This window comes from Giraffa tippelskirchi, chromosome 2 (assembly GCF_054371585.1).
Source record: "Giraffa tippelskirchi isolate mGirTip1 chromosome 2, T2T-mGirTip1v1.2.pri, whole genome shotgun sequence".
NCBI classification, from domain to species: Eukaryota; Metazoa; Chordata; class Mammalia; order Artiodactyla; family Giraffidae; genus Giraffa; species Giraffa tippelskirchi.
In genome coordinates this window covers 485,185-513,129 of record NC_137276.1, presented here as the reverse complement: position 1 = coordinate 513,129, position 27,945 = coordinate 485,185, and the positions used below count along the sequence as shown (strand labels likewise).

Genomic DNA, 27,945 nt, shown 5'->3' with positions numbered 1-27,945 from the left:
CAGTGTGGACACCACAGCTGGATCTCGCCCCTGCCCAGCACCTTGGTGACCACCCTAAAGTTGTTCTAAGCCCATGTGTTTTCACTTTGCCTTATCTGACGCCAAAAAATTCTTCCCAGTGCCTCCGCTCGATCCGGGAGAGGACTGCAGAGTCCAGGACTGCCCTCCCCCACGCCTGCCCAGACCAGCAGACGCGCTCTGTCTGGGCAGAGCGTGAGCCCAGGAACGAGAGGAGACAAGCGCAGGTGCGTCAACTTTATGTGTGGACAGGACACACAGCACACACACTCCAGACACGCCTGGTGAGGCCCCAGCACATCCACCGAGGCTCAGCCAGGACAGGTGAGCAGCGTCACTGTGCGGGGACGGCGACCCTGGGTGCGGGAGCGGGGGGGCCCCGTGGGCCGGGCACGGGGGGGGCCGCCTTCTGGCTCCTCTCTGCAGACAGGCGCTCCAGCCGCTCCGTGTAAAAGCCGTTGAAGTCAAGCCTGTGAGGGGAGCGGGCGGGGTCCCCAGGGAGGCCTCAGTCACCCTGGCGACCCCCTCACCACCCACAGCGAGGTCCAGGGCACTCGAGAGCACACGCACATATGTGCACACGCACGCAGGCACACAGGGCCCAGGTGCCACCTGCCCCAGCAACAGTGAGGGCAGAGCTTAAAGACACAGGAAAACACCCAGGTCAAAGGGGAGACAAGCGTCTCCAGCCCCTGGACCCTGCAGCTCTCGGAACCCTGGGCCCCAGGACGTCAGGGCACTGTGGGCAGAACTGAGCAGTCCCAGCATCTGGCTGAGCCAGAGGCTGCCCAACAGGAGCCTCCAAGAACAAGGACCGCTCCTCCTGCCCAGACCTCACTCACAGAACCCCGCAGTGAGCGGGCCCATCACGTCTCTCTGAGGAGCGGAAACTGCCGGCCCAGAGCCACAGAACCCACTGCCTGGGCCCAGGGCCCCGCGCCCCGTCCTCCCTGCCTGGGCCGAGGGCCCCGTCCTCCGTCCTCCCCATCCCATCTCCACTGTTTGGCCCACAGGCCCCCCAGACTCCACACTCCTGCTCCCATCCCGCCTGCTGCTGGTCGCTCCTGGGGTCACAGGCAGCGCAGCCCAGGGGAGCACCATCACAGCCCTGGAGGCGTGGCCAGCCTCGCGTGCCCACCATGGCAGGCGGGAGGGCGCCGCCCTGGCCCTGCCTGTGCTCCCAGCACCTCCTGACCTGTGCCGGCGGGCAGGGAGTGGGGAGGGCAGCACCTCCTCACTGCCTGTCTGGAGACAGGGTCCTCCTTGTCCAGTCCTGGGTCAGGGCACAGCGGCCAGTGCAGCTGACCCCGGCCTTGCCCTCAGAACACAGACAAACTGGGCCGGGAGAGGTGCTGACGCAGCAGCCTCATGCATGCTGGCCCACGCGTGCACGCACGTGCACACACCCGCGCACATGTGTGAACACCCAGATGGCCTTCCCTCAGCAGGTGATGGGGATCAGCGCCCGCGCACGGAGGCCCAGGGCGCGGCCTCAGTCACAGCGGCTCTGGGGGGCAGGCGCACCTGGAGATGACGCTGGCCATGCCGTGCTCGCAGTCGCTGGTGCTGTAGACGCTCAGCCGGGCCAGGAGGTCGAGCAGGTGGGCTGAGAAATTCTTATCGAATTTATTGATGGTGGCCTCGAAGCTGGAGGCCAGCTGTGGCGCGTCCACATGCTCAGCCAGGCACTGCAAGACACGGCACCCCCCAACAGCTCAAAGCCTGCTCTTCTTAGAAGAACACGTCTTAGACAGTCATCCTGTCATAAAGGGTAAAAAGTTAGGGCAGCGTACAAATTCTGAGATGGTAGGACCTAGGCGCGTCCAGGCGCTGGGTCCTGTGTCCCGCAGCACACGGAGCCAGGAAGCACATGGACCTCGGGGCTTTCTCAGGTGGCTCAGATTTTCAAGCTGCCACTCGGCAAGTGGGCAACCTGGAAGTGCCCGCCTGGGTCACCTTACCCGGCCCCGCCCTACGGGACACACAGCTGCACCTGGTCAGGTGCCCAACTCTGCCAACTAGACGGACTCTGTCCTGGGGCCACAGGGCCCGAGCTCCATGCTCATTGGGCCGCAGGCCCCGGTGGGGTGTCCCCACGGCCCGGCCTCACCACACCCCCCTGGATGACACGGCCTTGCCCTGGGAGGCTAGGAAGGGAGATTCTCCACGGCTTGTGTTTGGAATGTAATTTAAAGACAGTCTTTTTATCAATCAAAGGAAGACAGGAACGGAAGGACGTAGCAAGCCTGGTTTCTAAGCGCCGTGACCCGAACACTGTCCAATCCGAGGTGAGGAAGGAGGGCCTCGGGGACGGCCGCGTGGTGCCACCCACCTTGCGGGCGAGCTCCTTGCGGGCGCGCTCCTCGGCCCGCTCGGCCTCCGTGGGAGGCCCCTGCATCGTGCCGTGCTCCAGCGTCAGGCGGCCCAGCTCGCTGTCCAGTTTCATGCTCTGCGTGAATCTCTTGGGGATCGGGAGGAATGCTCGTCAGCCACGACCCAGCCCCGTGAGAAACGCTACCCCCATGCGGCCAGGACGGGCCGTGGACTCGGGTCGTGCCCGCCCGCGCCCGCCCCGCGGCACCTGCATGCAGTTGGTGAACATGACGCACACGGACATGAGCCTGGAGAAGACACGCAGCAGCTCGGGGTTGGTCAGCATGCAGTCCTTCAGGCAGCTGTCCAGGAAGCTCGTGTGATGCCCCAGCACGTCGTCGATGTTGGAGGCCTGTGTGGAGGCACCGTCGGGCGCCTGAGGGGATGGCACCGCGTCCCCAGGGGCTGCCACGTGTGCCGCTCTGCTCCTTGTTTAAACAACCCCGGGGTCTTTTAGGGAAAACCTTCAAAATGTTGCTGAAAGAACACATTTAATGTGCCCCACAAGGCCTGAGTTTGGGTTTTTAAAGACAGAAAACACTGCTCGCTGTACTTGTGCTCCTGGAGTTTCGTGGCGTGACCCTCTTGACTGAAGGACCCCAGGGCCCTGGACGGGGTGCCGGCCCAGTGCCGAGGCTCTGAGGGAAGGACGCGCTCCTCCAACAGCCTGAGCCCAGGCCGTGCGTCCTGAGCGCCCTGCCTCCTCTCCTGGGAGCAGTGAGGCCCGGGCCCTGCCTCCCTGACCCCTGACCCTGCTCTGCAGACCCCCCGAGGCGCGTGGCCGGCTGGCCTGAACTTACAGATCTCAGGTTCTTCTCTAGGACGTGCCAGGTCGGCTCCATCACCTCAAACATCATGTAGTACTGGATGTTCTGCACGAAGTTGAGCATCCGCTGCCGCAGGGTGAAGGCACCCGCAAACCTGCACGGGGCGAAGGCGTCAGCATGCGGCATCCTGAGTGCCCGGGCCTCCTGCTGCATCCACGCCACCTGCTCCCTGCCCTGAAGGGGCCGGAGATCTGTCCCGCGTGCACGCAGCACAATCGCAGGGGCGGCGGAGGCGGTGGTGCGTGCCGCGGGTCCGTGCTGGGTGCGCACAGGGCCTGTCCCACCCCTCCCCGGGCGCCAGCACGCACCACTTGGCAGAGTGCAGGGAGTGCTGTTTGGCAGTCTTGTTGCTGATCCAGACGCTGCAGAGCTGCCGCTCCACGTGCTTGCAGTAGAACATGTGTCTGAAGAGCATCTGGTAGCGCGTCAGGGCTTTCCTGTGAACACAGGACAAGGTGGGCTCCAACAGGCGCCTGGGAGCTGCTGCTGCACCAGACATCGAACATGAGGCTCGTGGGACAGAGCGTGACTCAGGCAGCCAGTAACCCCCAGGGGCATGAGCAGGCCTGAGAGCCCAACGCTCACCTGTTAATGATCAGAGACAGGGGCCACTTGACCACGTAGTCGAAGGAGAAGGCCTCCAGGCCGCTGAGCGTGAGCTCGGTGGGGTCAGCGTGGACCATGGCTTTCTCCTGCTTGGTCTCAATGGCCAGGACCCGCAGCAGTTGGGTGATGAGGTCGTGAGGCATCAGGTCGATCTTGGGGAAACAGACAAGGAGCGTCACGTCCTGACCACACCCGCCGCTGTGTCATGACGGGAAGCGAGTCCAGAGCCTGACTACACCCGCCGCTGGGAAGCCAGTCCAGAGCCAAGGAAGCGCCTCCAGGCACAGATTCTAAGTCTGGGAAACGGCCTAATGCACCAGACATCCACCGACAAACTAATTAAAAAACGAAACCACTTCCCAACACAGCAGGAAAAAAGAGTACAGAGACATTACTTTACAAACACCCCTGACGGTATCGATGAGACACAAGGGCAACGAAGAACCCCGAATCATGAGTCACCGCCCGGTCCCACCTCGCACAAGCCCAGCGAGGGGAGCGTGTGCTGAGGGCGGCACAGCAGCCCAGGCAGGGAGTGCAGGCCCCACCTCCGCCACACACATGAGGGCCTCCCACGCGCCCGCGATGGCAGGCTGGTAACTGGTCAGAAGGCTGAGGACAGAGAATGACGGACGAGAAGGAGAGGGAAGAACAAGCAAGCAGGAGCTGCAGGTGAGCACACACATCACCCGCAGAAACGGACCCGAATAGCTGGGCTGCAGCCCCACGCGGCGGGCAGCCCAGCGCCTGGGGACCGAGCGCCGGTGACGTCGGTCCAGCTGGGCACTGGCCGTGTGCTCTGACTCAAGAATCTGACTCCAGAATCTTATCTACCTCACAAGAGACCCCAAAAGATACGGAGCATGAGCTGAAGGACTGAGGGAGACCTGACACCCCGCTGTCCATGATGCAGACAACCAGGCAGGCTGGGGCCAGGCCGTGAGCGCAGTGGGCCGACTGACCCCACAGGGCCTGGCCCAGACACTGAAGGCCCCCGGCACACGCCCCAGGACGGGCCACGGGGAGCCACAAAGACTCAGTGAGGCCGAGGAGACATGAATCCTAGCGTGCCCTCAGACGACAGCAGGGCGACGTCAGGGATCAACAGGATCAAACCGGACAACGCAAGCGAGAAAAGGAAACACGCTCCTAAAAACAAACGGGCCAAGGAAGGAATCACAAGAGAAATCTGAAAACACCGTGAGACGAATGGGAACGAAAACACGGCAGCCGACACCACCCAAGCAGAGCCGCGGGAATCAGGGCCACAGACGCCTGCGTTAGAAGAGCCTCAAGTCCACAGCCTCCCTCTACAACTCGAGAAACTAAACAATAACAAACTCAACCCACAATCAGCAGAAAGAAGAGCAGGAGTAAACAAAAGACAACAGAGAAAACAGATGAAACCAAGTTAGCTCTCTGAAAGATTAGCAAAACTGACAAGCTTTTAGCTATATTTAACTAAAAAAAAAGACACAAATTATTAAAAAGAGAAATAGAAGTGGGGACATTGTCAACCTTACAAAAATAAACAGGACTGTGAGAACAAACTCCTACACAAATTCCTAGGTACACACACAGTACCAAAACGGACTCAAGAAATGGAAAACTGGACCAGACCCGTAACTGCGGGGCAGACGGAGGAAACCACCAAAGCCTCACACCACAAGAAGCTTCCAGGAAGAATTAGCATCCGCCCTCCACACCCATCCAGCTCCACGTATGAGGCCAGAAACACTACAGAAGACTAAGGCCAGTGTCCCTGCCCAGCGTGGATGCAGAGGCCGCAGAGACCCACGGAGAGGCTGGGCACCCACAGCCCGAGACGCATCCCTGACAGAGCCAGGGGAGTCCTGGGAGCGCTCCCCCCGCGGGGAGGCGCGCTCGCCAAGGGCCCACCTTGAGGTCGTCCTTGAAGGGGTCGGTGTTGGCGGTGCTCATGCGCAGGGCCAGCTCCAACAGCGCCTCCAGGCGGGTGGGCGTGATGTCGTCCACTGGCTTCTTCAGTTCCTCTTCTGTGAGGTCCATGAAGTGCACAAAGAAGTCGCCCTGGTCCATCAGGAAGTAGCGCTTGATGGACCTGTGGGCGGGGGACAGCCCAGAGTCGCCTGGTGCTCCCACGGTGGGTGCCGGGGTAACGAGGGACTGGGTGGGGCAGGGAGGACGTGCCGAGTGCATCGCCCGTGAGCGCCCCCACCGAGAAACACCCTCACACGGGAGTCCGAGATCGGCTCAAAATGAGCTCAAAGGAATGGGGGGCACAGGCCTACTGCGCCAGGCTGTGTAGGAGATGCGGCCAGAAGGGCACGGAGGGGGCTGCAGACAGGCCCCTGGAGGGCAGGGACCGCCACAGACGTGGGGACATGGCAGACATATCTGCGAGGACCTCGCAGGTTCCCAGCAGGCCGAGGCCCAGCACCACGTGAGCCGAGCCGGGCCCTGGTGCGGGCAGGGGCGGTGGGCAGGCCGCCAAGCTCGCACACCTCAGATGGGCCGCGAGCCCCTTCTCCCCAGGAGGAAGCCGCGCACCTCAGGCGGGCCGCGAGCCCCTTCTCCCCAGGAGGAGGCCCAGCAGCACCTCAGGCGGGCCGCGAGCCCCTTCTCCCCAGGAGGAGGCCCAGCAGCACCTCAGGCGGGCTGCGAGCCCCTTCTCCCCAGGAGGAGGCCCAGCAGCACCTCAGGTGGGCCGCGAGCCCCTTCTCCTCAGGAGGAAGCCGCGCACCTCAGGCGGGCCGCGAGCCCCTTCTCCCCAGGAGGAGGCCCAGCAGCACCTCAGATGGGCCGCGAGCCCCTTCTCCCCAGGAGGAGGCCCAGCAGCACCTCAGATGGGCCACGAGCCCCTTCTCCCCAGGAGGAAGCCGCGCACCTCAGGTGAGCCACAAGCTCCTTCTCCTCCATGAGGAAGCCCAGCAGCACCTTGCTGGCGTAGCTGAAGGCCTTCTCGATTTGCTCCACGTACGCCCGCTCCTTCAGCGTGTAGATGACCTCTTTGGCTGCCGGACAAGTGACGTCATGACCACACTCTCTGACCACATTCAGGTATTTTCCTGGAATGGGATGGAGAAAAGCACATTGCAACTTTTGCTGCACAGGCGACAAGTCGCAGGCCTGAACCCGAGAGGCCGCAGCCCCAACACTGACCAGAGGTCGGGAACAGACCCAACTGGGAGAGAACGGTCCCAGAAACTAAACCCCCGCCCAGAGCAGAGCAGCACAGTACAGCTGGCACCCACCGAGCACTGCGACTGCCTGTGACTCTTTACCCTGGACTTCCCTCACCGAGGCCATGAGAATCACCTCAGAGCCAGACCCTCCACCACTTCCCAGCCCTGCCCCTGGCCCAGCTCTCAGAACCAACGTCGGGGCCCTGGCTGGAGCCTGTCTCTAGGTAACTCGTCCCACGTGTCTCTACACCAGGTTCCTGACCCACAAGGGGATGACTGAAAACACCGCTGGCCTAGTGGGGCCTGTGTGCTTTCCTGCTTTTCCTCTGCTGGCCTGTGATGCTGGCAGAAAACACAACACGTGTCTAGTCTTGCTCCTGGTTCCAGCTCTGAGCACCTAGGACCCTCTCACCCCACCTGCGTTCACACACATGAAGGGACTCCTGGCCGTCCCTGCAGACCTTCAGGAGGCAGGCTGGGCCAGAGGGACCACCGCATGGCAGGACAGTGAGACCCTCGGCCCGTCCCCCGATACCTGGGGAGGGGAGGGGCTGGAGGTCAAGTTAGTGACCAACAGCCCACGAGAGGACCAGTTATGCCCTGTCCTGGGACCTACGTGAACCCCCATGGGAGGGGGCATGGAGAGCTTCTGGGCTGGTGAGCACGTCCACCTGCCAGGAAGGTGGGGCCTGGTGGCCCCCAGCTCCTCGGGGACAGACATTTCTGTGTTTGGGGCCCTCCAGGCCTCCTCATCAGGCTGTTTGTCTGTCTCCATTACGACATCCTTTATAGCAGACCAGCGTATCTGCTAAGTAAAGTTTCCCCAAGTCTGGGGGGCTGTCATAGCAAATATCAAACCTGGGGAGGAGCCCGGGACCCCGAATGGTGGCCACACTGGACAGACGTGCAGTGGCCTGGGGACCCGACGCGCATGACGGGCGTCTGCTGGGGCCGGCCTTGAGGGAGCCCTGATCCCTTGGGCCCACACTGACCCGGCGGTTAAGTGTCAGAGCTGAGTTCAGTGGGTGGTCCCCTAGCTGGTGTCCATGGGGGCGCTGAGAACTCGCTGTTGTGTGGAAACCCACGAGCCTGGGGTCAGAAGCGATGAGGGCACAAAGCGGTTCCCTTCGGAGGCCGCGGCCTGGGGAGCCCAGCGGCGGGGGGCGTCCGCCCGCGCTCACCCGTGCTCAGCACCTTGCCCGCCATCTTCTGCAGGAAGGACGGGATGTGCCGCTGCACCACGGTGTAGCGCTGGTCCCAGTACTTGTCGTTGTAGTCCTCCTGGATCTTCTCCTTGCGCAGCTCGTGCTCCTCCACCATGAACTCGCTGCAAGGCAGGGCGCCTGACGCAGGGCTCACCCCGCGCGGGAGGCCCCACAGCCCCGCTGCGCCTCCACACACAGCCATGACCCCTCGGGGCAGGGCGTGCGTCCCGGGGTGCAGAGGGCGGGGTCTGCGGGGCTGGACAGGACGCTGCCCCCCAGTGCCGCCCCACCTGTACGGGTCGTCGATGATGCCCCTGTAGATCCACTTCTCCAGGATCTCGAAGTAGGGTACGCTGGCGGCCGTCGTGAGGTACAGACACAGCTCCTGCGCCTGGCTGTCGCCCGTGTAGCTGAAGCTCCGGTCGTGCAGGAGGCTCAGCGTCGCTCCCCCCACACACTCACCTTTATCCACCGAGGTGGCTGCCAGGGAGAGGGCGGCGCTCAGCGCTGAGAGGGTCCCTGGCCACGCTGGGCAAGAGCCTTCAGCTCACCTCCCACCTTCTCAGGGGACAGATCCTCCTTCTGGGATAAATTCAAACTATGAAGCTGGCGTTTCTGGAAACGTCCAGCGTCTTCCTCTCACAAATTCGTAAAACACAAAGCTATACAGCCTCTGAACTCTTAAAAAAATCGAAGACAAGCACCTTGACCCAGGGGGACCCTCCCGCCAGGCCCTCCTCGCGTGCAAGGGGTCCCTCCCGCCAGGCCCTCACACCCAGGGAGGCCAGGATGTCCACGGTGCGCATGGCTGGCTGAATGTAGAACCAGAGCTTCTGCAGGGACAGCAGGCCCTGCCTCTGCAGCTGCTCCAGCTGTGTGACCAGGATCAGGTACTCCTTCAGCAGGGTTCTCATGGCAGCGGCCAAGGCGTGGTTCACCTGCCCGTACTCGAAGGAGGATTTCTCCTCAATGAACCTGAGAGGAAGGCGACCCTGAGCCCGAGCAGCTGAGAGCGGCATCTCAGGAGGGACGGCCCAAGGGGCCTGTGGACGCCGCCTCCCTCGCGTCTCCAGGTCTCCCGGCCTGGCAGTGAGGCCGACCTTTCCCCAGCAGGGTCTGCGTGGGCTTCCAGGCACCGTGGCGGATGCGCACCCACCTGCTGACGGTGGAGTAGCTGGCGGCCACGGGGAGGATCCTGCTCACCAGCTCTCGGATGGACAGGTCCAGGTTGGGGTCCACGAGGAAGGTACGGCTCTGCCTCCCTGTGAGGGGCTGGGCCGTGATGTACCTGCCGTCCACACCCACCAGCACGTACAGCAGGTCCTCCACGACGGCTGCTTCCTGGGAGGCCAGGGGCAGCGTGCCTGTGGGTGCAAACACCAGCGGGCCTCGCCTCCAGAGCCCCACTCCATGGCCTCGCCCTCCCCACCCTCCTCCCGCTATGTAACTTCCTCCAGTGCTGTGGATGTAAAAACCAAGGTGACCGCTTGGGTTAACTGATCCCATCAGGGAACCAAAGGTCGAGAGTCCAAAACCACCACCAGCAGAGGCGCTGACCACCTGACAGGCAGGGACCACACGACGAGTCTGGAGCTGACTATCAGAGCCTTTAAAGCAAGTAAAACCCTCCACACACAACTAACTGCTTCATCTTCAAAGTGACAAAGCACTTCTGACACGTGTTGTGCTCACAACGCTCACCGCCCGGTGAGGCTGGGTCGCTCAGGAGGAGGCCTGAACCAGGCTTTGCCAGGGGAGGGACAAAGATGGACGCCATGGTCACCACGTGGCCAGGAGGAGACACCAGGGAAGCTGGAGCCCGCCGCAGATGCGGAAATCAGGAGAGGGACGTCAGACAGAGTGCTGGGCCACACGGGGCACAACAAATCCCTCCTCACAGACGAGGTCCCCCAGAAAAGGGAAACTTGAGAGCCGGGAGCTCCACCTCAGGCCCCAGGGCTGGGGTGGGGGCCGGGGAGAGGCGAGGGACAGAGCCACGTGCTGCTCAGACTCCAGGAAACTGGTTGTGTCTGCAGGACCTGAGCCGAGGCTTAGGGACCCAGCGGAAACCACACACACGGCTAGGAGCGACAAAACGCCCGTGCCCACGGCCTCGGGAACAGGCCAGGAATTGTGAAGACACGTGTCTATGTCGTCCAGCCGTGGGCGGGATGGCCCAGACAAGCAGATGGAACTGGAGGCTGGCGTGAGGAGGGACGGCCTGGTCACAGGCAGGGGGCATGCCTCTGCTGTAGGACTCGGATGGCAAGATGACTGTGGGGTGCACCACACGGCTGGCGGGGGACGCCCTGCAGGGCTGCTGCACACCAAGCAAGGAGGCAGGGCCCCCCCGGGGAAGGCTGCGCCAGGGGGACACCAGGGAGGGCCGAGGATGACCGTGATGATCACAGGCATCTTGGCATGGATGGCACCATGGCCAGAGGGCCCTGAAGGTGGCATCGGGGCCTGCGTTGCCAGGCCAGGGCGTGACAGAGGCCAGAAAGGTGATACAGGGCCCGTGGGACAGACGCCGATCTCGCCACCAGAGCCAGTGCAGTGTGGCTGCTGGAGGGAAACGGGCCGGGCCACCTGTCCTGGCCAAGCTCTCCCTGAAACAGTGTCATGCGAGTTGGCCTCAGGGGCCACCCTCAAGCACAGCTCACCCCTACCAGCGGGCAGCACAGCAGTCCCACTACAAAGAAAAACCGCCACGTCAAACCCCGCGAGCCCACCCCACCCTAAGAACCAGTGCCCGGCCACCTCCGCTCCGCAGAGCCGCACCCCCCAACCCGGCAAAGCCTCCCCAGAAGGTTCTGAGCAGCGCCTCACGCGGGCCTAGAACCTACTGCATCTTCTAACCAATCCAAACGTGCAAATCAACACTCACAGAGTGCACGACCTCGGGGGAACAGGTTTCCTCAGGGGTTTTCCTACGAAACCGCTTTAGATTGTGTTGAATGTGCCAATGCCCCAGCCAGCCGCCCCAGGAGGCAGGGCCCCAGGCCTGCAGCATCAGGGCCCCCCACCCCACTTCTCCACCTCGGATGTGGCCCTGGGGACCAGGCTCCATGAATCCCGCTGCAGGGCAGGCTCCTCTAGCGCCTGTGAACATGGCCGTGCCTCCCGCCCCGGCCTCCCCTGTACACTGTGAGCAGAAGGCCAAGACACGGCTCTCCGCCCCTAGGGGGCCACAGATGTAGGCGAGCGGCACAGACACTCGCATGCCCCAATGCCCCATGGTGCTCGTGGCCGAGGCCGTTGTCCCGGCGGCAGAACCTGCAGGGACGTGACTCACTGTTGGGAAGGATGACCCTGGTGATCCTGCCACCCTCAAGTCTGCCTGAGCCCCAAGACACACACGCTCCTGAGAGCCGGGCACAAGCCAGCCCAGACACTGGCACGTCACCACCCACCGGTGGGGGGGGATGTGGAGGCCAGCGGGCAGCGTGTGTTGCCACGTGGCCGAGGGCAGCAGACGGCCCGGGAGCAGCACGACGCCATCCACCCATTGCCTCCGAGGAGCTCAGCCTCCCTGTCCCAACGAGGCCCCACTGTCCGAAGCCGTGCGTCACCTACCGATGGGCACAGCCACGTCTGTGCTCGTGCCCGAGCCGGGCAGGAAGTCCCCAAGCAGCGTGGGCCTCTCGTACACCCACGCAGGAAAGACTGGGAGGCGCTGCCCTGAGTTTTTTTTGTTCTGCTTGTCTCGAAGCATCTTTCTCGTGAGTTCCAGAGACTGGTGGGGAGGTTTTTAAAAACAGAAAGAAAACACACACCTTTAGTACAAACACTTAAAATTAACACACCTACTATATGAAAACACACATCCCTAAGCACATGTGAGGGACAGACGCTTGTGGAAGCGAAACGCACACCCAAGCCCATCACGGTGGGGGCGGGACCGAGGTTGCAGGAGCCCCTCCAGCACACGGGCCTGGACACCTCGGCGCACCCTCAGAGCGCCGCCCGGTCCCTGGGGTGGACCCGAGCTGCCAGCTGTGCAAAGTGCCCAGTGAGAGCTGGGCCGGAGAAGGGGTGCCCACACCTGAGCCCCCTGGGCTAAAGCAGGGAGACATGGCCCCGCTGGCACAGGCAGGGAGCAGTGGTCCCCGAGGGCACCCCGCTTCCAGAAGCACTGAGGGGGGCAGAGCTGTGAGAAGCCACGAGGTGCTGGACACAGAACATGCCCAACCCGCACGGGCCTGCGGCTCAGACCTCAGGCTGTGGTTCTGAAGGGCTCGAAGGCCCAGAAACAAGATGTGGGGAGACGCCTGGACGGCCGACCAGGGCCAGACGCAGAGTCAGAGGAGCAGTCAGAGAGGGAGACAAAGCATCACCTCAAACCAGCTGCCCACGTCCCCGAGGGAGATAGAGCCGGGGTCCGTGCTGGTCGAGCCCACCGCGCATGGGGCAGCAGGCGCCCCCCACCCCCAGGGCAGACCAGAACCTCTCGCCCGGGGCCCAGGACCCCATCCCAGAGCCGGTGCCCCCAGGCAAGTCTCCACACGCCAACACCGCGGCCATGTGCTCACCTGCTGCCACGTGGGGCCCGTGGCCACGCTCCCCAGCTGCTTCCTCAGCTCCTCCAGCTCCTGCATGGAGATCTTGGAGGCCGTGGCGGGGGCACCAAAGCTGGAGGTGCTGTTGGCTGCAGCACTGGCTGCGAGCTCTGCTCTCTCCTTGGCATTCTGCTGCAGATACTGCAGGGTCTGAAACACAGGGCCCCAGCGTCATGCTGGCTGCACACGGGCGTCCTCCGCTGGGCACGGCCGCCCCGCCACCCTCCCACAGCTCGGCCTGCAGGTCCTCCAGCTGCAGCCCGATCTCCTCAGGCTGCATGCCACGTACGCCACGTCCCCAGGTCACTGGACAGGACCCCACACCCGTTTCCCGTGGCTCGGCCTGTTCTCCGCACGTGGCCGGCCTCCCTTGCTGTACGAGACCACACCCCTTCATGGTTCCCGGCGTGGGGCCGCCAGGTGCCCCTGAACAGACCCTGGGCCTCGTGCCTCAAGAGGAAGCACTGACCAGCCCCACACACCCTGGGGCCACAGCTCACACTCTTCACGTGCACGTCTCAGTGTCACAAGTAACAGCGCTCAATTTAAAAGAGATGAAAACACAGACTAGACAATGGAGGACACGGTCCCTCAGCCCCAGAGGTCACCAGTAACACTCCTTGTGTGTATCACCATCAGGAGCCACTTCTGCTCAGCTGCACGTGAGTTATCTCAGTGCCGCGGGCCTGAGGCTGAGGGTCAACAAGGGGCCACCACCAGAGAACAAGAGAGAACATGGGCCAGGCACGACACCCATCCACCCAGCCCTCAGACTCAGACAGGCTTGGCCCCAAGCCCGGCACACACCTCCCTGTCCTCTGTGAGCTTCGACAGCAGGTACACCAGGGGGTCCAGGTTCCTCGTGTTCTTAGATTTCAGTTCATCATATTTCTTCAGAAAGTCCTCAGGAGTACGAGAAAACTCTGCTATTTTAACCTCAAAAGCATATTCAGAGTGATTTAGAGACTATAACCAGGAACTTTACAAGGCTGTGCAATTAACTAACCTCCCCCCAAAAAAAATCTAGAATGAAGTTAGGGAGATGAAATAGTCATCCATCTCTGAAATAAAACTAAGAAACAATTTGTCAGACTTGCCATCATCTCCTCTGTGGCTCCCTCACTTTATCCTTCCTAAGCAACTTACAACCACACGTTTTTGTTAGTAGTTTATGCATTCATTCTTTACATTTAACTTTATTCCCTCTGGAATTCACCACTACACACAGGTTCAGGAGTTACGTGTTCTCACTGATCAGTATGCCCCCCTTTATAACAAAGCAGACGTAACTGTGTGTTTTCAAACTCTATTCTGCTCAGTAAGTTTTCTGAGTTATCCTTGTGCCATCATTAGGCTGTCAAAGTAAATGAACTCTCATAATGTTTTGTTTTAAATATTCACATTTACTTACTTGGCTGCTCAGCCTTAGCTGAGGCAGGCGGGATCTTTAGTTGTGGCCTGTGGGACCTAGTTCCCTGGCCAGGAATTGAACTCCTTGCACTGGGAGTGCAGAGTCTTAGCCACTGGACCACCAGGAAAGTTCCCATAATGTTTTTAAGACAGACTTCAAAATTGTCTTTTACAGAAAACCTATGATTTTAATTGCACATTATTTGAATTTTTAAAAATCCACTTTAAAAGGATTTCAACGTGGCTAAGGCTGGGAGCTTCCTTTTTCACACAGAAGAGAATCTGTGCCATGACGTGAACAGAAATCAGGACCACCTGGGCCTCCAGACGGAGGTCAGGCTGCCAGCCCAGTGTTCTCCAAGCCTTCACTCACTCATCAGTGCACCCAGCGGGCGAGAGGGGCCGTGAGGAGCCACTGGAGCAGAGCTGGGCAGAAACTTGGTCCACAGAGAGCATCTGACATCAGACGGGCACCACTGTGGCCACCCAGTGAGGAAGGTGAACTCTTGTGCCCCACCTAGCCGCGGGGGCAGGACCACCTCGCCCCACACAGTCCTGGGGGGCGGGACCACCTCGCCCAGTGCAGCACTGGCGCGGCACTCACCTTGGCGCTGTGTGCAGACACCGTGGTTGTGACATACGGGGTCCTATTCTTCTGCAGCAGGTCGATGTAGACCTCGGCCCCGTCCCCTCCATGCACCCGCAGTAGGCTGAGCAGCTCATTGACATCATGGTGAATCCGAAATTCACTCATGATTTTGGCTCTGAGACATCACAACGTGCTCCCCTAAAGGTAAGAGACAAACCATTTACAAAAACAAAACCCTATAAATAAAAAAAGTTTAAAGCAATCAAATTTGGCCAGTCTCAGGTCATGAGATGCCAAACTGTCACATGGGCTAGCCTGGCGGGCCCACAGCTTCCCCGGGCAGACCCCACCACAGCTTGCCCTGACCAGCCCGTGGGGCCCCTTCCTGGGGAGGCTCTTCCGCCCCCCTGCTGGGGGGGGCTGTCTCAGTGGGCAGCTCTGGGGGAACTGGAGCCCTGACTCAGAGCCTCAGCAGCTGCGGCCAGTGTCCAGGCTGCTCCTCCGCTGGGGGCTGGCACGTGCACAGAGAGTGGATGCAGCCTGAAGGCCTGGGCCTCCTTCCTCTGGGTGACTCTAGCCTCACACGGCCCTAGGCCAGCGCGGAGCTGCTCCCTCGGCTGGCGGCCAGCACTTTCTAGCCACAGCTGCACAGACACAGGGGTCCCTGCCCTTCAGGGGTCCTGATCACACAAGGAGCTCTGCACAGGCCTAAGCCACTTCCCGTCCTGGCTCCTGCCACAAGGCCCCCAGCTGCCGCTCTGGTAACCAAGATGCTGCCTGTGCTCGCCCAGGCCAGGTTTTCACATCCACCATGCACTGTAGCTGGGTGGGCTTCCCCTTCAGTTCCACCTGCCCTGTCAACCAGGTATCTGAATGTCTCCTCACTGGATATATAACCTTCCGGGGTCAAAACTGTAAATGAGGTCCCGCCAAGCAGACGGTGGTGGCCTGCATGAGGACGTCTGTTCTCCCACTGATGATCGGTCCAGTTAGCCATTATTATTAACACTAAGACAACGACAGACACCTAGATTCAAAAAACAAACACGAGCAGGCTTTACGTGCTTCACATAAACGTTTGGACAAACCTATGCAGGGTTCATAATATGGGATCATGAGCCACAGGAGACCCTTGGAAATTACAGGCAAGGTCATTTCTGATTTTTACGAGAAGGTCTTTCAACAGATCCTCAAACACTCTGTGATCCTAAGAAGATTAGAACCACTGTGCCAATAGCTCCAGTGAAGACAAACTATGAGTGAAACATCAGCTGGGGGAGCCTCAGCACACATGCCCACAGTGTGAATGTTGATTTGTAACCACACAGAGAGGGACTCTAACCCCCAAGTGACGGAAAACAAGCTCCCAGTACACGAACATCAGTCATTGGACACAGACATCCAAGACTGGCCAGAGGCAGAGTATCTCCAGACAAGAAAGCCAACAGCAAGGGTGAGCTGGCACGTAAGTCACCAGCACATGTACTTTTCACATCAGGAGGCGCTCACAGGACCACAGTCAGGGGCCTGAGGCATAGCGGGGCCGGGGCTGAGGCTGAACCCTGACTTGGGGCTTCCAGGCTGTAGGACTCTGGACAAAAAGCTTGTCCTCTGTAAGCTTCTTCTGAAAGGGGGTGAGTACTAGATCCTACTCACGAAGCTGTCGTGGAGAGTTAATATGGCACCTAACAGCCTGCACTGTCGCTATCAAAAAAGCAGAAACGAACACTGCTACTGCTGCACATGGCCAACCACTGGAAACGGCTGTTACCTGAGAAATGGGAAACTGGCCATGAATCAGAGCCAGCACCCTAAACCATGGTTCCCTTGTAACCAGTCAGAAGGCAGTAAGCAGGCACCGAAAATGACAAGCAAACCAGAAAAGAGCACAGAGCTCTCACAGGGCCTCTTCAATTCCAAGGGCTTTCACCCACATTCCAAGAGGTTCCCAAGGACTGGGGGTGTCCCGTAACAGCTGGCCTGAGGATCACTTTGGATGCGTAGATGGCAAGGACACTGCATTTGCCACCGGAAGAGGCACAAGCGAATGGACAGGGCTGTTGTGAAGAAAGCTCATGTGAGCAAACGTTTACGTAAAAACTACCTTCGTGAAACCTCACATCTGTGGGAGAAACAGAGCAGACGTTCCACGTCACAAGTACTGACCCTCCCAGGGGCCTGGTGCTCCACCTGGGTTTGGGAACAGTTCCCGCGAGCTCTGCGGCTCTCACCGACGGGCAGCACCGCCCGGAGAGGACTTCTGGCTGTAGCCTCACGGGAAGGGTGCTCCTGACACTCCCTGGCAAGAGGCCGGGGGGCCAACACCAACCGAACCCCCTCTCCACAGCGCAGCAGCGCCCCGCTCAACACGGCTTTGAAGAGCATCTAGCTCATCTTGCTGACGCTCCCGAGTGCTTCTCCCTGCCGGCCGCCGCCAACCGACCCACAGACCCCGGTGACCGAGACTGCGCTGCCGGGCGCCGAAGGCTCTGCAGGGCAGAGCGACACAGCGAACCGTGACTCTCCCGGAGACCACTCGGGCTCGCTCTGGAGACAAGGCCGGCGCGGAGAACGCGGCGGCCCTTCAGGCGGGAGGCGAGGCAGGGGGCAAGCGCGACGGCGACGAGGGCCGGAAGGAGCCTGCGGTGCTCGGGGCCGGGAAAGGGACCCGAGCCTCCCGCGGGAGAGCCGCCCCCAGGCCGACTCACCACAGCCGCGCGCCGGAGCCCGAAGCCGAGCGCGCCAAAGCCCGCGGCGCCGCCCGTGGCGGCGACGGAAGTGTCGCATGACGTCACGTCCGGCCCCGCCCCGGCGGCTCGGGGACGGTGGCCGGCAGGTCGTGCCGCCGCCGGCGCGCAAGGCAATGCAGCTGCCGCCCGCGCTGCACGCCCGCCTGGGGGGGGCCCCTGGGGCGGCCGTGCCGCTGCCCGTGCAGCGGGACCCCCTGGCCGGGAACGCGCCCTTCCGCTTCGCGGCGCGCCAGGTGCGCTTCCCGCGGGAGCACGAGTTCTTCGAGGTGCGAGAGCCGAGGAAAGAGAAGGCGGTTGCGGGTGGGGGCGGAGCGGATCCCATGTGGGCGGGGCCAAGGCTCGGGGCGGGGCCCGGGTCCTAGGGGCGGGGCCCGGGCTGACCCGGGTACGAGCCCGCAGAGGTGTCTTCCGCAGGACGGGGACGTGCAGAGGCACCTCTACCTCCAGGATGTGATTACGCAGGTGGCTGGAGAGCCAGAGAGGCCCAGGTGAGCGCTGTGGCCCAGCTCAGGGCCCTTCTTGCCTTCTCGCCCCTCTGCTCGCCCCGCCCTGGTGTCTGCCCTGAGCCACCGATGAAGCCAGCATGGCTGGCGTCGCCACCACCTTGCTTGTCCGTGAAGATGTATTTGTAATGAAGGCAGGACTTGGGATTGCAAGAGAAAATCCAAAGCTTTATCAGCTTTATCTTAAGCCACTTATCGGGGGTGGTGACAGGGAGCCTGACGTCCTGGCCTCCGAGGAATTGCATCCACACCAGGCGTTTTTCTGCTAGGGTGCCTGAGTTCACCTGTCAGGTGGCCGGCTGCTGTCAGGTGTTCGACGCCCTGGAGGACTATGAACATCACTACCACACTCTGCATGGAAACGTCTGCTCCTACTGCAGGAGGGCCTTCCCCTCTGGGCACCTGCTGGACACCCACATCCTGGAGTGGCACGACTCGCTGTTCCAGATCCTGGCCGAGCGGCAGGACATGGTGAGTGATGCTCGCCCACTGAGGCCAAGGGCAGTCATCATGGGGCTTGTCCCCGAGCCATGTGCCTCATGGTGCTAGAGCCTGGAGTCCAGACTGGGTGAGGCAGTGGTCCCGGGGTCAGGGTGGTGACACTGTTTCTGTTGTAGTACCAGTGCCTGGTGGAGGGCTGCACGGAGAAGTTTAGGACCAGCAGAGACCGGAAGGAGCACCTGGTGACGCATCACCTCTACCCTGCAGACTTCCGCTTTGATAAACCGAGGAAGGGCAGAGGGTACGTGGTGGTACTCGAGGAAGCCGCCTCCTGAGCTTAGCAGGCCTGAGAGTGTGCAGACTCGGAGGGTGTGGACGCCTTCGTGCAGCACTCCTGTCACCTAATGTCACATTTAGCTTTAGGTTATGTTAACCCTGCGAGTCAGGAGTTACTAACAGAGAGGGTTGAGCAGGTGGAGGTGGCTTTGTACGTTGCCACTCTGTCTGCAAGGAGGACAAGAAGGGGGAAGCTGCCTTCCTGGGTCTGTGTGGCGGTGACCAGGGTGCCGTCACGGGGTCTGCTGGGTGTCCCTCTGCGCTCATGCTTCGCCTTCACCCCCCTCATCACCTCTCCTCCATCCTCACGTGGGCCTTGGGGCCTTTGTCCCAGGCCATGAGCCATTTCCCGCACGTGGAGCCCTTTGGCTTGTCATTTGTCCCATCAGTACATTTACAAGCTTGACGACAGAGCTGTCTAACAATGTTCAGAAAGCACTGTGGGAAGTGCCTCTGGGAACTGTCTTTAACTTCGTGTTTTCTTTGCCTTTTCATTAACTGATCTTCTCAGGGGAAGCTTTGTAACCACCTAAAGATTGCATGGATTGAAATCATTTCAGACTAAATTGTTGTCCCCAGATAGGACTTTGCTGTTCAAAGTAGAATAATCAGGAAAACTCACTTCAATATGGGAGATTTTTCTAAGACTTTGAGTATAAGGTAACTCCTTCCTTTCCAAGGAATCATTTTAAGTAGAAAAAAATCATGCAGTGCTGGATTGAGACAGTGGTGTTAAGGAGGAGAAGCTCAGTATTGTATGACTGGCTTTAGTGAATTTCTCACTTAATTGTTGTGCAAAGGACACTTGGTACGGTTGATAGTCACTTACCACATGACACCATAAAGGTAGTATTTTAAAAGATGGAGTGTGACTGTTATACCTAAATTCATAAAACGTGGTGTGTGTCATATTAACAGTCGTCTCTCTTTGTCCTGGAATTCCAGTAGCCTGGAATTACTCTTGACAAAACAGCCATAAAACAGCTTTGCGAGTTCACTCCCGGGGGAGGGTGGGGCTGCAGGAGCTGACCCCGGGAGAGCCCACAGCCTCTGTCTCCCCCAGCCCAGCCTCGCAGGGGTCAACAGAAGCCATGGGGGAGGACTGGGCACCCTCTGAAGGAGACGCCATGGAAGTCTGCTCGGAACACACAGAGCCCCACCCAGAACCTCCGAGAGAGAGGCGGGTCTACGGCCACAGGTCAGTACCTGGCCCCTTTCTGAACCAGGTTCTGAAGTTGTGCTTCTGGAGAATTCTGGGTTTGACGCTGAGCGTCCCCATTGAGAGAAGCCACACTGCGTTGGAGTGTTGGCTTCAGGGGGAGATGAAAAGGCTGACCACCTGCTGCCCTTGGGTGACCTGGAGCCCGGGAGCACAGCCTCCTCTGACCGTGGCCTAGGTGGGGATGGAAGGCCGCAGGATGTGACTGCCTGGGTTACAACCTACTGCCTGTTTTTCTAGTGTTAATGGTGTTTTTGTTGGGTTAATTTGATTTCAAGTCTAATTTGGGGGTCAGTGTTGGAGAAATGGAAAAAATGACCAACAAGCCCACTCTGTCTGAGGGAGGACCTGGAGTCCTTCCGTGGCCTGCCCACGGCTGCGGTCACTCTGGCCTGAGAGTGAGCCCGGCAGGTGGGCAGCTCAGGCTCTGTGGGGGGCGGGCACAGGGGCAGAGCGCGGTGGCCTCGCTGGACGCGGGGAGCGCCCACCTGAAGAGCCCGTGGCCGCCCTGCGGTCCGCTGGGGAAGAGGGAGCCTCCAGAGCGCGAGTCAGGCCCCAGGAGACTGCCGCTGCTCTGAGCCGTCTGTGGGCAAAACCGTAGTGGTTTCGTGTGGACGTTTTTCCGTTTCAGGATACCGTCCACCATCTGTTTCGGGCAGGGTGCCTCTCGAGGATTTAAAAGCACCAAGAAGAGAAGCAAGCGCCCGTGATGGCGGAGCCCGCCCGCCGTCCTGCTTGTCCTGGGCCGTGAATAACCAGCTGACTGAGGCCGCGGGGGCCGTTGGGGACGCGCGGGTTCTGGGAAGGGACCCCTTGTGGGTGACCAGGGTGCGGGGAGCAGCCGCCATCCCGCACAACACCGTTTGGAGACTCGTGGGGTAAACAGTTTTCCTTAAGTGTTGTAAATAGTTTGAGACGCGTGGAGTAAAGGGTCTTCACTTACGTGGAGTAAACGGTCATCCTTCTGTGCCGGGTGACAGGATTTCGTCCTCGGCGGCCACTTCTCAAAGGGGGCGACAGAGTGACAGGTTTCTGGGGGCTCTTCCTAGTTTTGGGGAGACACCCGCGGCCCTGGTGCCCATGCTCAGGGGAGACTCTGGCCTTGGGCGGGGCCGCAAGCCCTGTCGAGTCAGAGGGACGTGGCCAGGCAGGCAACAGAGCCCGGACAGGCGGGCGGCCGGCTCGGCCCCGGTTTGGTGATACAGGCCCACCGTGCTGGGCTCGGGAGCGAGGACCCACCGGCTGGCCGTCCTCCGGGGCCCGTCCCCCTGAGGGGCCCACTTGGCCCTTCTCGCTGGGCGCTTGGGCCTGGGGCCTGACCAGGTGCGCAGGCGCTGGTCTCTGGCCCCTCTGAGCCCCGCGCAGAGCCCTGCAGCCCCGGCAGTGCTGCGGGTGTCAGCCCGAAGGTGGCTGGTCTCCTCCGTGCTTTGCTGTGGCTCCACTGCTGCTTCCGGCGAAGGCGCTCACCACCCTGCCTGCTCCACGGCGGGTGTTCTGAACCTGGGCTTTTCCCTCCTCGGATGGTACCTCTGCCCCATTCTCGGTTCCTGCCCCTTCTAAAACCCTGTAACAGTCAGACACCCTCACTCTGCCTTCTAACAGCCCTTGCCTGTTTCCTGTCCCTAACCTGTCTAGGCTGCGTTCTGGGTCATTTTTGCTCAAGATCCACTTTCCAGCTCACTGACCTCATCAGCCCATTCACAGTGTTTACTTTCCAAAGTTACGATCTTCAGTTCTCTAAGTGCTATGTTTTTCTAATTTGCTGGACTTGTATAGCTTTTGTTAGTCTTATCTTCGGCTCAGTCTTTTTTAACGTATTAAGCTTACTGTACGTTCTCTGACTGACAACACTGATACCCGAGGTCTCTGTGCGTCTGACCCCTCTTTCCTTTTTTCTGTGGCCTCGCTCACACTGCCTTGTCTCCTGGTGAATTTTATGATTTTTGGCTGTGAGTTTGTATTTCTTGGAATTTACCACTGGAGTTTCTCTGACATGTCTGGGTTCTAGCTGAAAAAATGAATATTTGTTTCTGTCATGTGACTGGAGATCTATGATCTAGGACCACTTTAAAATAAATTTTTAGAAAAATAGATTGTCAAAAACTATTAGGTATGAATTTTCACCCCAATTCTCTTTTCCACCAGTGCCCTTTCTGTGTTGCCTTTACACAACCCTGGCCAAAGCAGAACGTCTGAGGGGTAGAAACCAACCCCTCGTTTCACTCACAGAAAGAGAAATAGAAATGAAAATACACAGAGACCCATTCTTCTGCATCCAGTTGACAAAACCCAAAGGTTAGATGGCACACCCTTTTGTGTGTGCAGTGGGGGGACGGGCACCTCACATGTGGGCAGTGGGGGTGCTGCATGCTGCAACCGCCTAGAAAGGGGTATTTACAATACCTAACAGACTCACTTCTGCACATACCTTTGACCTGGTAATCCCACTTTGAGGACTACATTCTGAACCCACATTGCAATTCTTCAAAAGATTTACCCAAAAGGCAGTTTATTCAGTGAAATATTTAATAACTAAATACTGAGAACAACTCAAATGTCCCAACTACCAAATGACCTGAGTAGTTTGGAGAACTGAAATTTTTTGGCTTGGGAAACGTAGATTTGGGAGCATTGAAGTGAAAAACCCATAGTCCTGAATTTGAATTAGAAGTACTGTTGTAAGCTATAATGTATACACCATATTTACTAAACCCACAACTTCACTGAAAGCCCAGATTAGTCTTTTGAGATGAAGGAAACTATTGAGGAATTCCAAGCTTGGACTCAGGAGGTACCCCAGAAAGGTGCTGCTGGTTGAGGGCAGGACACCTGGACTGGACTGAGAACAAGAACCACAACCGGAAGAAATACATCAAATATACTTATATCCGTGAGTTCATAATGTCTCTGTAAAGACAAAACACGCTTCACTGCAGAGACCCTGCTCCAGAGGCTGCAGCTGAGGACTCAAGGCTTCCTCCCCTGGCTCCTTCCCCCAGGAGCAGGCCCAGTGCCTGCCTAAGTGGGGGTGAGGCTATCTGAGCGCAGGGTGCCCTCCTGCCCAGTCCCCTCTTGGCAGGCAGGCTCCACCTTGGCACCACTGAGGGTGCTGGACCCCTAGCCACTTCCCCAGCTGTGGGTCAGTGGTTCTCGCCAGGAGAGATGGCAGAGAGGACCCCAGGCTGGCGCCCCGCCGCCGAGCTCCTGGAGCAGGGGTGTCGTGGAAACATCCGCCGTTGTCCTCCCCGCCAGCTCCAGAGTCACAGCTCGGAGACTGGGAGGCAGGGGTGTGAGCGAGTCAGAACAGATCGCTCCTAATCTCTTCCCAGAGGACTGACTCTGTTTGCAACAGACTGTGGAGAAGTTCAAGCCCAAGTTCTCAAGTTTCATGAGGCGGTGGTGGACACTCAGGAGGAGATTCGAGGTAAGGCTAAGCTGGAGGCTGGTTCACAGGAGGGAACCAGGGAATAAGAAAACCAGGAGAGCCCTCGTGGGGTGGAAACATGAAACACCGACGCAGAAAAGGTTGTGTCAATATCATATATTAACGCATGTATATGGAATCAGAACAATGGCACAGATGAGCCTATTTCCAGGGCAGAAATAGACACAGACATAGAGAACAGGCTTATGGGAATGGAGCGAAGGAGAGGGCATGATGAACTGAGAAAGTAGCATTGATGTACATGCACTATGATGTGTAAATAGCTAGCGGGAGGCTGCCGTACAGCACAGGGAGCTCAGTCTGCTCCGTGATGACCAAGAGGGATGGGATGGGGCGGGGGCGGGGGGGGGGGAGTAGGGAGGCCTAAGAGGGGCGGGCTATGTGTGTACTTAAGCTGATTCACTGTTGTTGTACAGCAGAAACTAGCAGCATTATAAAGCAGTTATACTCCAGTTTAAAAAGAAAGATTGTGTCAGACAGGGCGGAACTGGATTGGATAAGTTGTAGAGGAATTTATGCCCAGGGGATTGTTGAAATCAGTAGAGCAATCAGCTGGCAATTCAGTTCAGTTCAGTCACTCAGTCGTGTCCAACTCTTTGTGACCCCATGGACTGCAGCACGCCAGACTTCCCCGTTCATCATCAACTCCCAGAGCTTGCTCAAACTCACGTCCATAGTGTTGGTGATGCCATCCAACATCTCATCCTCTGTTGAGGATCCCCTTTCCTCCTGCCTTCTATCTTTCCCAGCATCAGGGTGTTTTTCTATGACTTAGTTCTTCGCATCAGGTGGCCAAAGTATTGGAGCTTCAGTTTCAGCATCAGTCCTTCCAATGAATATGCAGGACTGATTTTGTTTACCATTGACTGGTTTGATCTCCTTGCAGTCCAAGGGGCTTGAGTCTTCTCCAATACCCCAGTTCAAAAGCGTCAATTCTTCGGCGCTCAGCCTTCTTAATGGGCCAACTCTCAATACACAACTACTGGAAAAACCATAGCTTTGACTAGATGGTCTTTGTCGGCAAAGTGATGTCTCTGCTTCTTAATATGATGTCTAGGTTTTCACAGCTTTTCTTCCAAGGAGCAAGCGTCTTTTAATTTCATGGCTGCAGTCACTATCTGCAGTGATTTTGGAGCCCAGGAAAATAAAATCTGTCACTGTTTCCCCATCTATCTGCCATGAAGTGATGGGACCAGATGCCATGATCTTAGTTTTTTGAATGTTGAGTGTTAAGCCAGCTTTTTCACTCTCCTCTTTCACCTTCACCAAGAGGCTCTTTAGTTCCTCTTTGCTTTCTGCTATAAGGGTGATGTCATCTGCATATCCGAAGTTATTGATATTTCTCCCGGCAATCTTGATTCTAGCTTGTGCTTCATCCAGCCTGGTATTTCGCATGATGTACTCTGCATAGAAGTTAAATAAGCAAAGTGACAATATACAGCCTTGATGTACTCCTTTCCCAATTTGGAACCAGTCTGTTGTTCCATGTCTGGTTCTAACTGTTGCTTCTTGACCTGCACACAGATTTCTCAGGAGGCAGGTAAGGTGGTCTGGTATTCCCATCTCTTGTAGAATTTTCCACAGTTTGTTGTGATCCACAGTCAGAGGCTTTGGTGTAGTCAATAAAGTAGTAGATATTTTCCCAACAATAGAATGGGAAAGACTAGAGAGCTCTTCGAGAAAATTAGAGATACCAAGGGAACATTTCATGCAAAGATGGGCACAATAAAGAACAGAAATGGTATGGACCTAACAGAAGCAGATGATATTAAGAATAGGTGGCAAAAATACACAGAACTATACAAAAAAGATCGATCTTCATGACCGACATAATCACGATGGTGCGATCACTCACCTAGAGCCAGACATCCTGGAGTGTGAAGTCAAGTGGGCCTTATCACTACGAACAAAGTTAGTGGAGGTGATGGAATTCCAGTGGAGCTATTTCAAATCCTAAAAGATGATGCTGTGAAGGTGCTGCACTCAATATGCCAACAAATTTGGAAAACTCAGCAGTGGCCACAGGACTGGAAAAGGTCAGTGTTCATTCCAATCCCAAAGTAAGGCAATGCCAAAGAATGCTCAAACTACCACACAACTGCATTCATCTCACACGCTAGCAAAGTAATGCTCAAAATTCTCCAAGCCAGGCTTCAACACTACATGAACTGAGAACTCCAGATGTTCAAGCAGGATTTAGAAAAGGCAGAGGAACCAGAGATCAAATTTCCAACATCCACTGGATCATAGAAAAAGCAAGAGAGTTCCATAAAAGCATCAACTTCAGCAACTGGTGAAGTTTTAACAGTGGGGTGTGGTCCCAGGGCTGTGTCTCCCTCAGCAACTCACCACTGGCGGGGGTGTGTGTGTGTGTGCAGCAGACAGTCTTCACTGAAATAATCCAACCAGTCACCAGAAAAATAAGCAAATAATGAGGCCCAGATGATACCACTCTAATGACAGAAAATGAAGAGGAACTAAAGAATGTCTTGATGAGGGTGAAATAGGAGAGTGAAAAGGCTGGCTTAAAATTCAACATTCAAAAAACTAAGATCATGGCATCTGGTCCCATCACTTCATGGCAAATAGATGGGGAAACAGTGACAGATTTTATTTTCCTGGGCTCCAAAATCACTGTGGACAGGTACTGCAGCCATGAAATTAAAAGATGCCTTCTCTTGGGAGGAAAAGCTATGACAAACCTAGATAGCATATTAAAAAGCAGAGACATCACTTTGCCGACAAAGGTCTGTATAATCAAAGCTTTAATTTTTCCAGGAGTCATGTATGCATGTGAGAGTTAGACCATAAAGAAGGCTGAGTGCCAGAGAATTGATACACTCAAATTGTGGTGCTGGAGAAGACTCTTGAGAGTTCCTTGGACAGCAAGGAGCTCAAATTAGTCAATCTGAAAGGAAATCAACCCTGAATACTCATTGGAAGGACTGATACTGAAGCTGAAACTCCAACACTTTGGCCACCTGATGAGAAGAGCCAACTCATTGGAAAAGACCCTGATGCTGGGAAAGATTAAGGGCAAGAGGAGAAGGGAACGCAGAGGATGAGATGGTTGGATGGCATCACCGACTCAATGGACATGAGTTTGAGGAAACTCCAGGAGATAGCGAAGGACAGGGAAGCCTGTGTGCTGCAGTTCATGGGGTCGCAAAGATTCGGACACAACTTAGTGACTGAACAACAACAAATACCCTGAAAGCTATAGAACATTGTTCAGATAAAGAAGAGTTAAATAATTGGGAAAACATCTCATACTCATGATTAACTTAACATTGTTAAAATGGCAATATTCCTTAGAATATTCTCTAATCTACAGATTCAGTGCACTCTCTATCAGAAACCTATTGGACTTCTTTGTAGAAATTGACAATCTGATTCTCGAATTCATATGGAATTGCAAGAACCCCAGAATAGGTCATTCTTGTTCTTGAAAGAAAGAGCAAAATAGGAAGGTTTCCAAACTTACTACAAAAAAAGAAACTGACTAGAAAGCAACAGTAATCTAGACCCTGGTACTGGCAGGGGATAAATATACAGATCAATGGAGTAGAACTGAAGGTCCAGAAATGAACCCACACACCTATGGTCAAGCGACATTTGAGGGCATGCAAAAGCAATGCAGAAGGAGTAGTCTTTTCAACATATGGTGCTGGGATAGTTGGATAACCACATGCAAAAGCATCAAGTTGGATACTTACCTTACAGAATATTAAAAAATGGATCAAAAGCCTAAATGTAAGAAATACAACTATAAAACAGTGAGGAAAAAACCAGAGTAAATCTTCATGATTGTGGACTTGGCAAAAGATTCTTAAGTATGACCACAAGCAGAAGTGAGGACTTCCCTGGTGATCCAGCGGCTAAAGACTCCTTGCTCCCAGTACAGGGTGCCCCGGGCTGGTCCTGTAACTAAGAGTTTGCATGCCGCAACTAGAGATCCCACAGGCTGCAACTAGAGACCCTGCAAAAAAAACCCAGCCCAGCCAAATCAATTTTTTTTTAAAGTGCAAGCAACAAAATTAAAAATAGCTACAATGGATTTAATCAAATTCAAATATTTTGTACTTCAAAGGACTCTGTCAAGAAAGTGGAAAGACAACCCACATAATGGAAGAAAATATTTGCAAATTCTGTATCTGATGAGGATTTAATATCCTGAGTATATAAAGAATGCTTACAAATGCTCAACATAAAAGAAAACCCAACTGAAAACTAGGCAAAGGACTTAAGCAGATGTTTCTCTAAAGAACATACATAAATGGCGAATGAGTGCATGAGAAGATGGTATCACTAGTGAACACAGATCAAAGCCTGAGGTTTCACATTCACTCGGCTGGCTGCAGTCAAAATGTCAGATAGAAACAAGTGTTGGACATGATAGGGAGACTTTCTGCTGTAATTGTTAACAAATTCAAGGGGGGAAGCAACTGATCACCTAAACATATGCCGAAAAAGCATTTAATAAAGTGCAACATTCACTGA

At 57.0% G+C, this 27,945-nt stretch overlaps 2 protein-coding genes and 1 long non-coding RNA gene across 13 annotated transcripts; 2 read left to right on the top strand and 1 right to left on the bottom strand.

The window, feature by feature from the left end:
• Positions 1-241: 241 nt before the first annotated feature.
• Positions 242-17,522, bottom strand: TUBGCP2 (tubulin gamma complex component 2). 11 transcript variants are annotated; one of them, XR_014077613.1, is made up of 18 exons: positions 17,460-17,522; positions 14,767-14,949; positions 13,560-13,688; positions 12,726-12,902; positions 11,770-11,929; positions 9,350-9,557; positions 8,969-9,168; positions 8,484-8,673; positions 8,170-8,315; positions 6,691-6,871; positions 5,724-5,904; positions 3,804-3,976; positions 3,503-3,655; positions 3,192-3,392; positions 2,600-2,743; positions 2,351-2,479; positions 1,543-1,706; positions 242-488 (listed from the first exon to the last, which is right to left on the bottom strand). XR_014077613.1 is itself a non-coding variant. In XM_081572743.1 (18 exons), the coding sequence occupies exons 2-18, from the start codon at positions 14,914-14,916 to the stop codon at positions 353-355; spliced, it is 2,718 nt and encodes a 905-aa protein (XP_081428869.1). In that variant the 5' UTR covers positions 14,917-14,949; positions 16,918-17,522; the 3' UTR covers positions 242-352. The 11 variants fall into 11 exon arrangements, 10 of the variants coding, with proteins under 10 accessions (XP_081428869.1, XP_081428873.1, XP_081428868.1 ...); XM_081572743.1 differs by having other exon boundaries at positions 3,192-3,312; positions 3,527-3,655; positions 16,918-17,522; XM_081572747.1 differs by having other exon boundaries at positions 3,192-3,312; positions 3,527-3,655; positions 13,560-13,655; positions 16,918-17,522.
• A 47-nt stretch (positions 17,523-17,569) lies between these two features.
• ZNF511 (zinc finger protein 511) lies at positions 17,570-22,089 on the top strand. Its single transcript, XM_081572769.1, has 6 exons — positions 17,570-17,767; positions 17,916-17,989; positions 18,274-18,475; positions 18,622-18,746; positions 19,845-19,979; positions 20,632-22,089. Exons 1-6 carry the CDS (start codon positions 17,615-17,617, stop codon positions 20,708-20,710), a joined length of 768 nt encoding a protein of 255 aa, XP_081428895.1. The 5' UTR covers positions 17,570-17,614; the 3' UTR covers positions 20,711-22,089.
• A 55-nt stretch (positions 22,090-22,144) lies between these two features.
• Positions 22,145-27,945, top strand: LOC145539183 (uncharacterized). The gene is made up of 3 exons (XR_014077614.1): positions 22,145-22,295; positions 23,330-23,424; positions 24,810-27,945. It is a non-coding gene; the product is annotated as an uncharacterized LOC145539183 (long non-coding RNA).

Coding starts and splice junctions, on each gene's coding strand:
- TUBGCP2 (XM_081572743.1), bottom strand. CDS start 14,916: ATGAGTGAATTTCGGATTCACCATGATGTCAATGAGCTGCTCAGCCTA. Junction 8,674..8,968: donor GGACATCCTGGCCTCCCTGG/GTGTGAGGGCCT, acceptor TCTCCCTGGCAG/CCACCTCGGTGGATAAAGGT. Junction 2,480..2,599: donor TGTTCACCAACTGCATGCAG/GTGCCGCGGGGC, acceptor CCGATCCCCAAG/AGATTCACGCAGAGCATGAA.
- ZNF511 (XM_081572769.1), top strand. CDS start 17,615: ATGCAGCTGCCGCCCGCGCTGCACGCCCGCCTGGGGGGGGCCCCTGGG. Junction 18,476..18,621: donor TGGCCGAGCGGCAGGACATG/GTGAGTGATGCT, acceptor TTTCTGTTGTAG/TACCAGTGCCTGGTGGAGGG. Junction 18,747..19,844: donor AAACCGAGGAAGGGCAGAGG/GTACGTGGTGGT, acceptor TGTCTCCCCCAG/CCCAGCCTCGCAGGGGTCAA.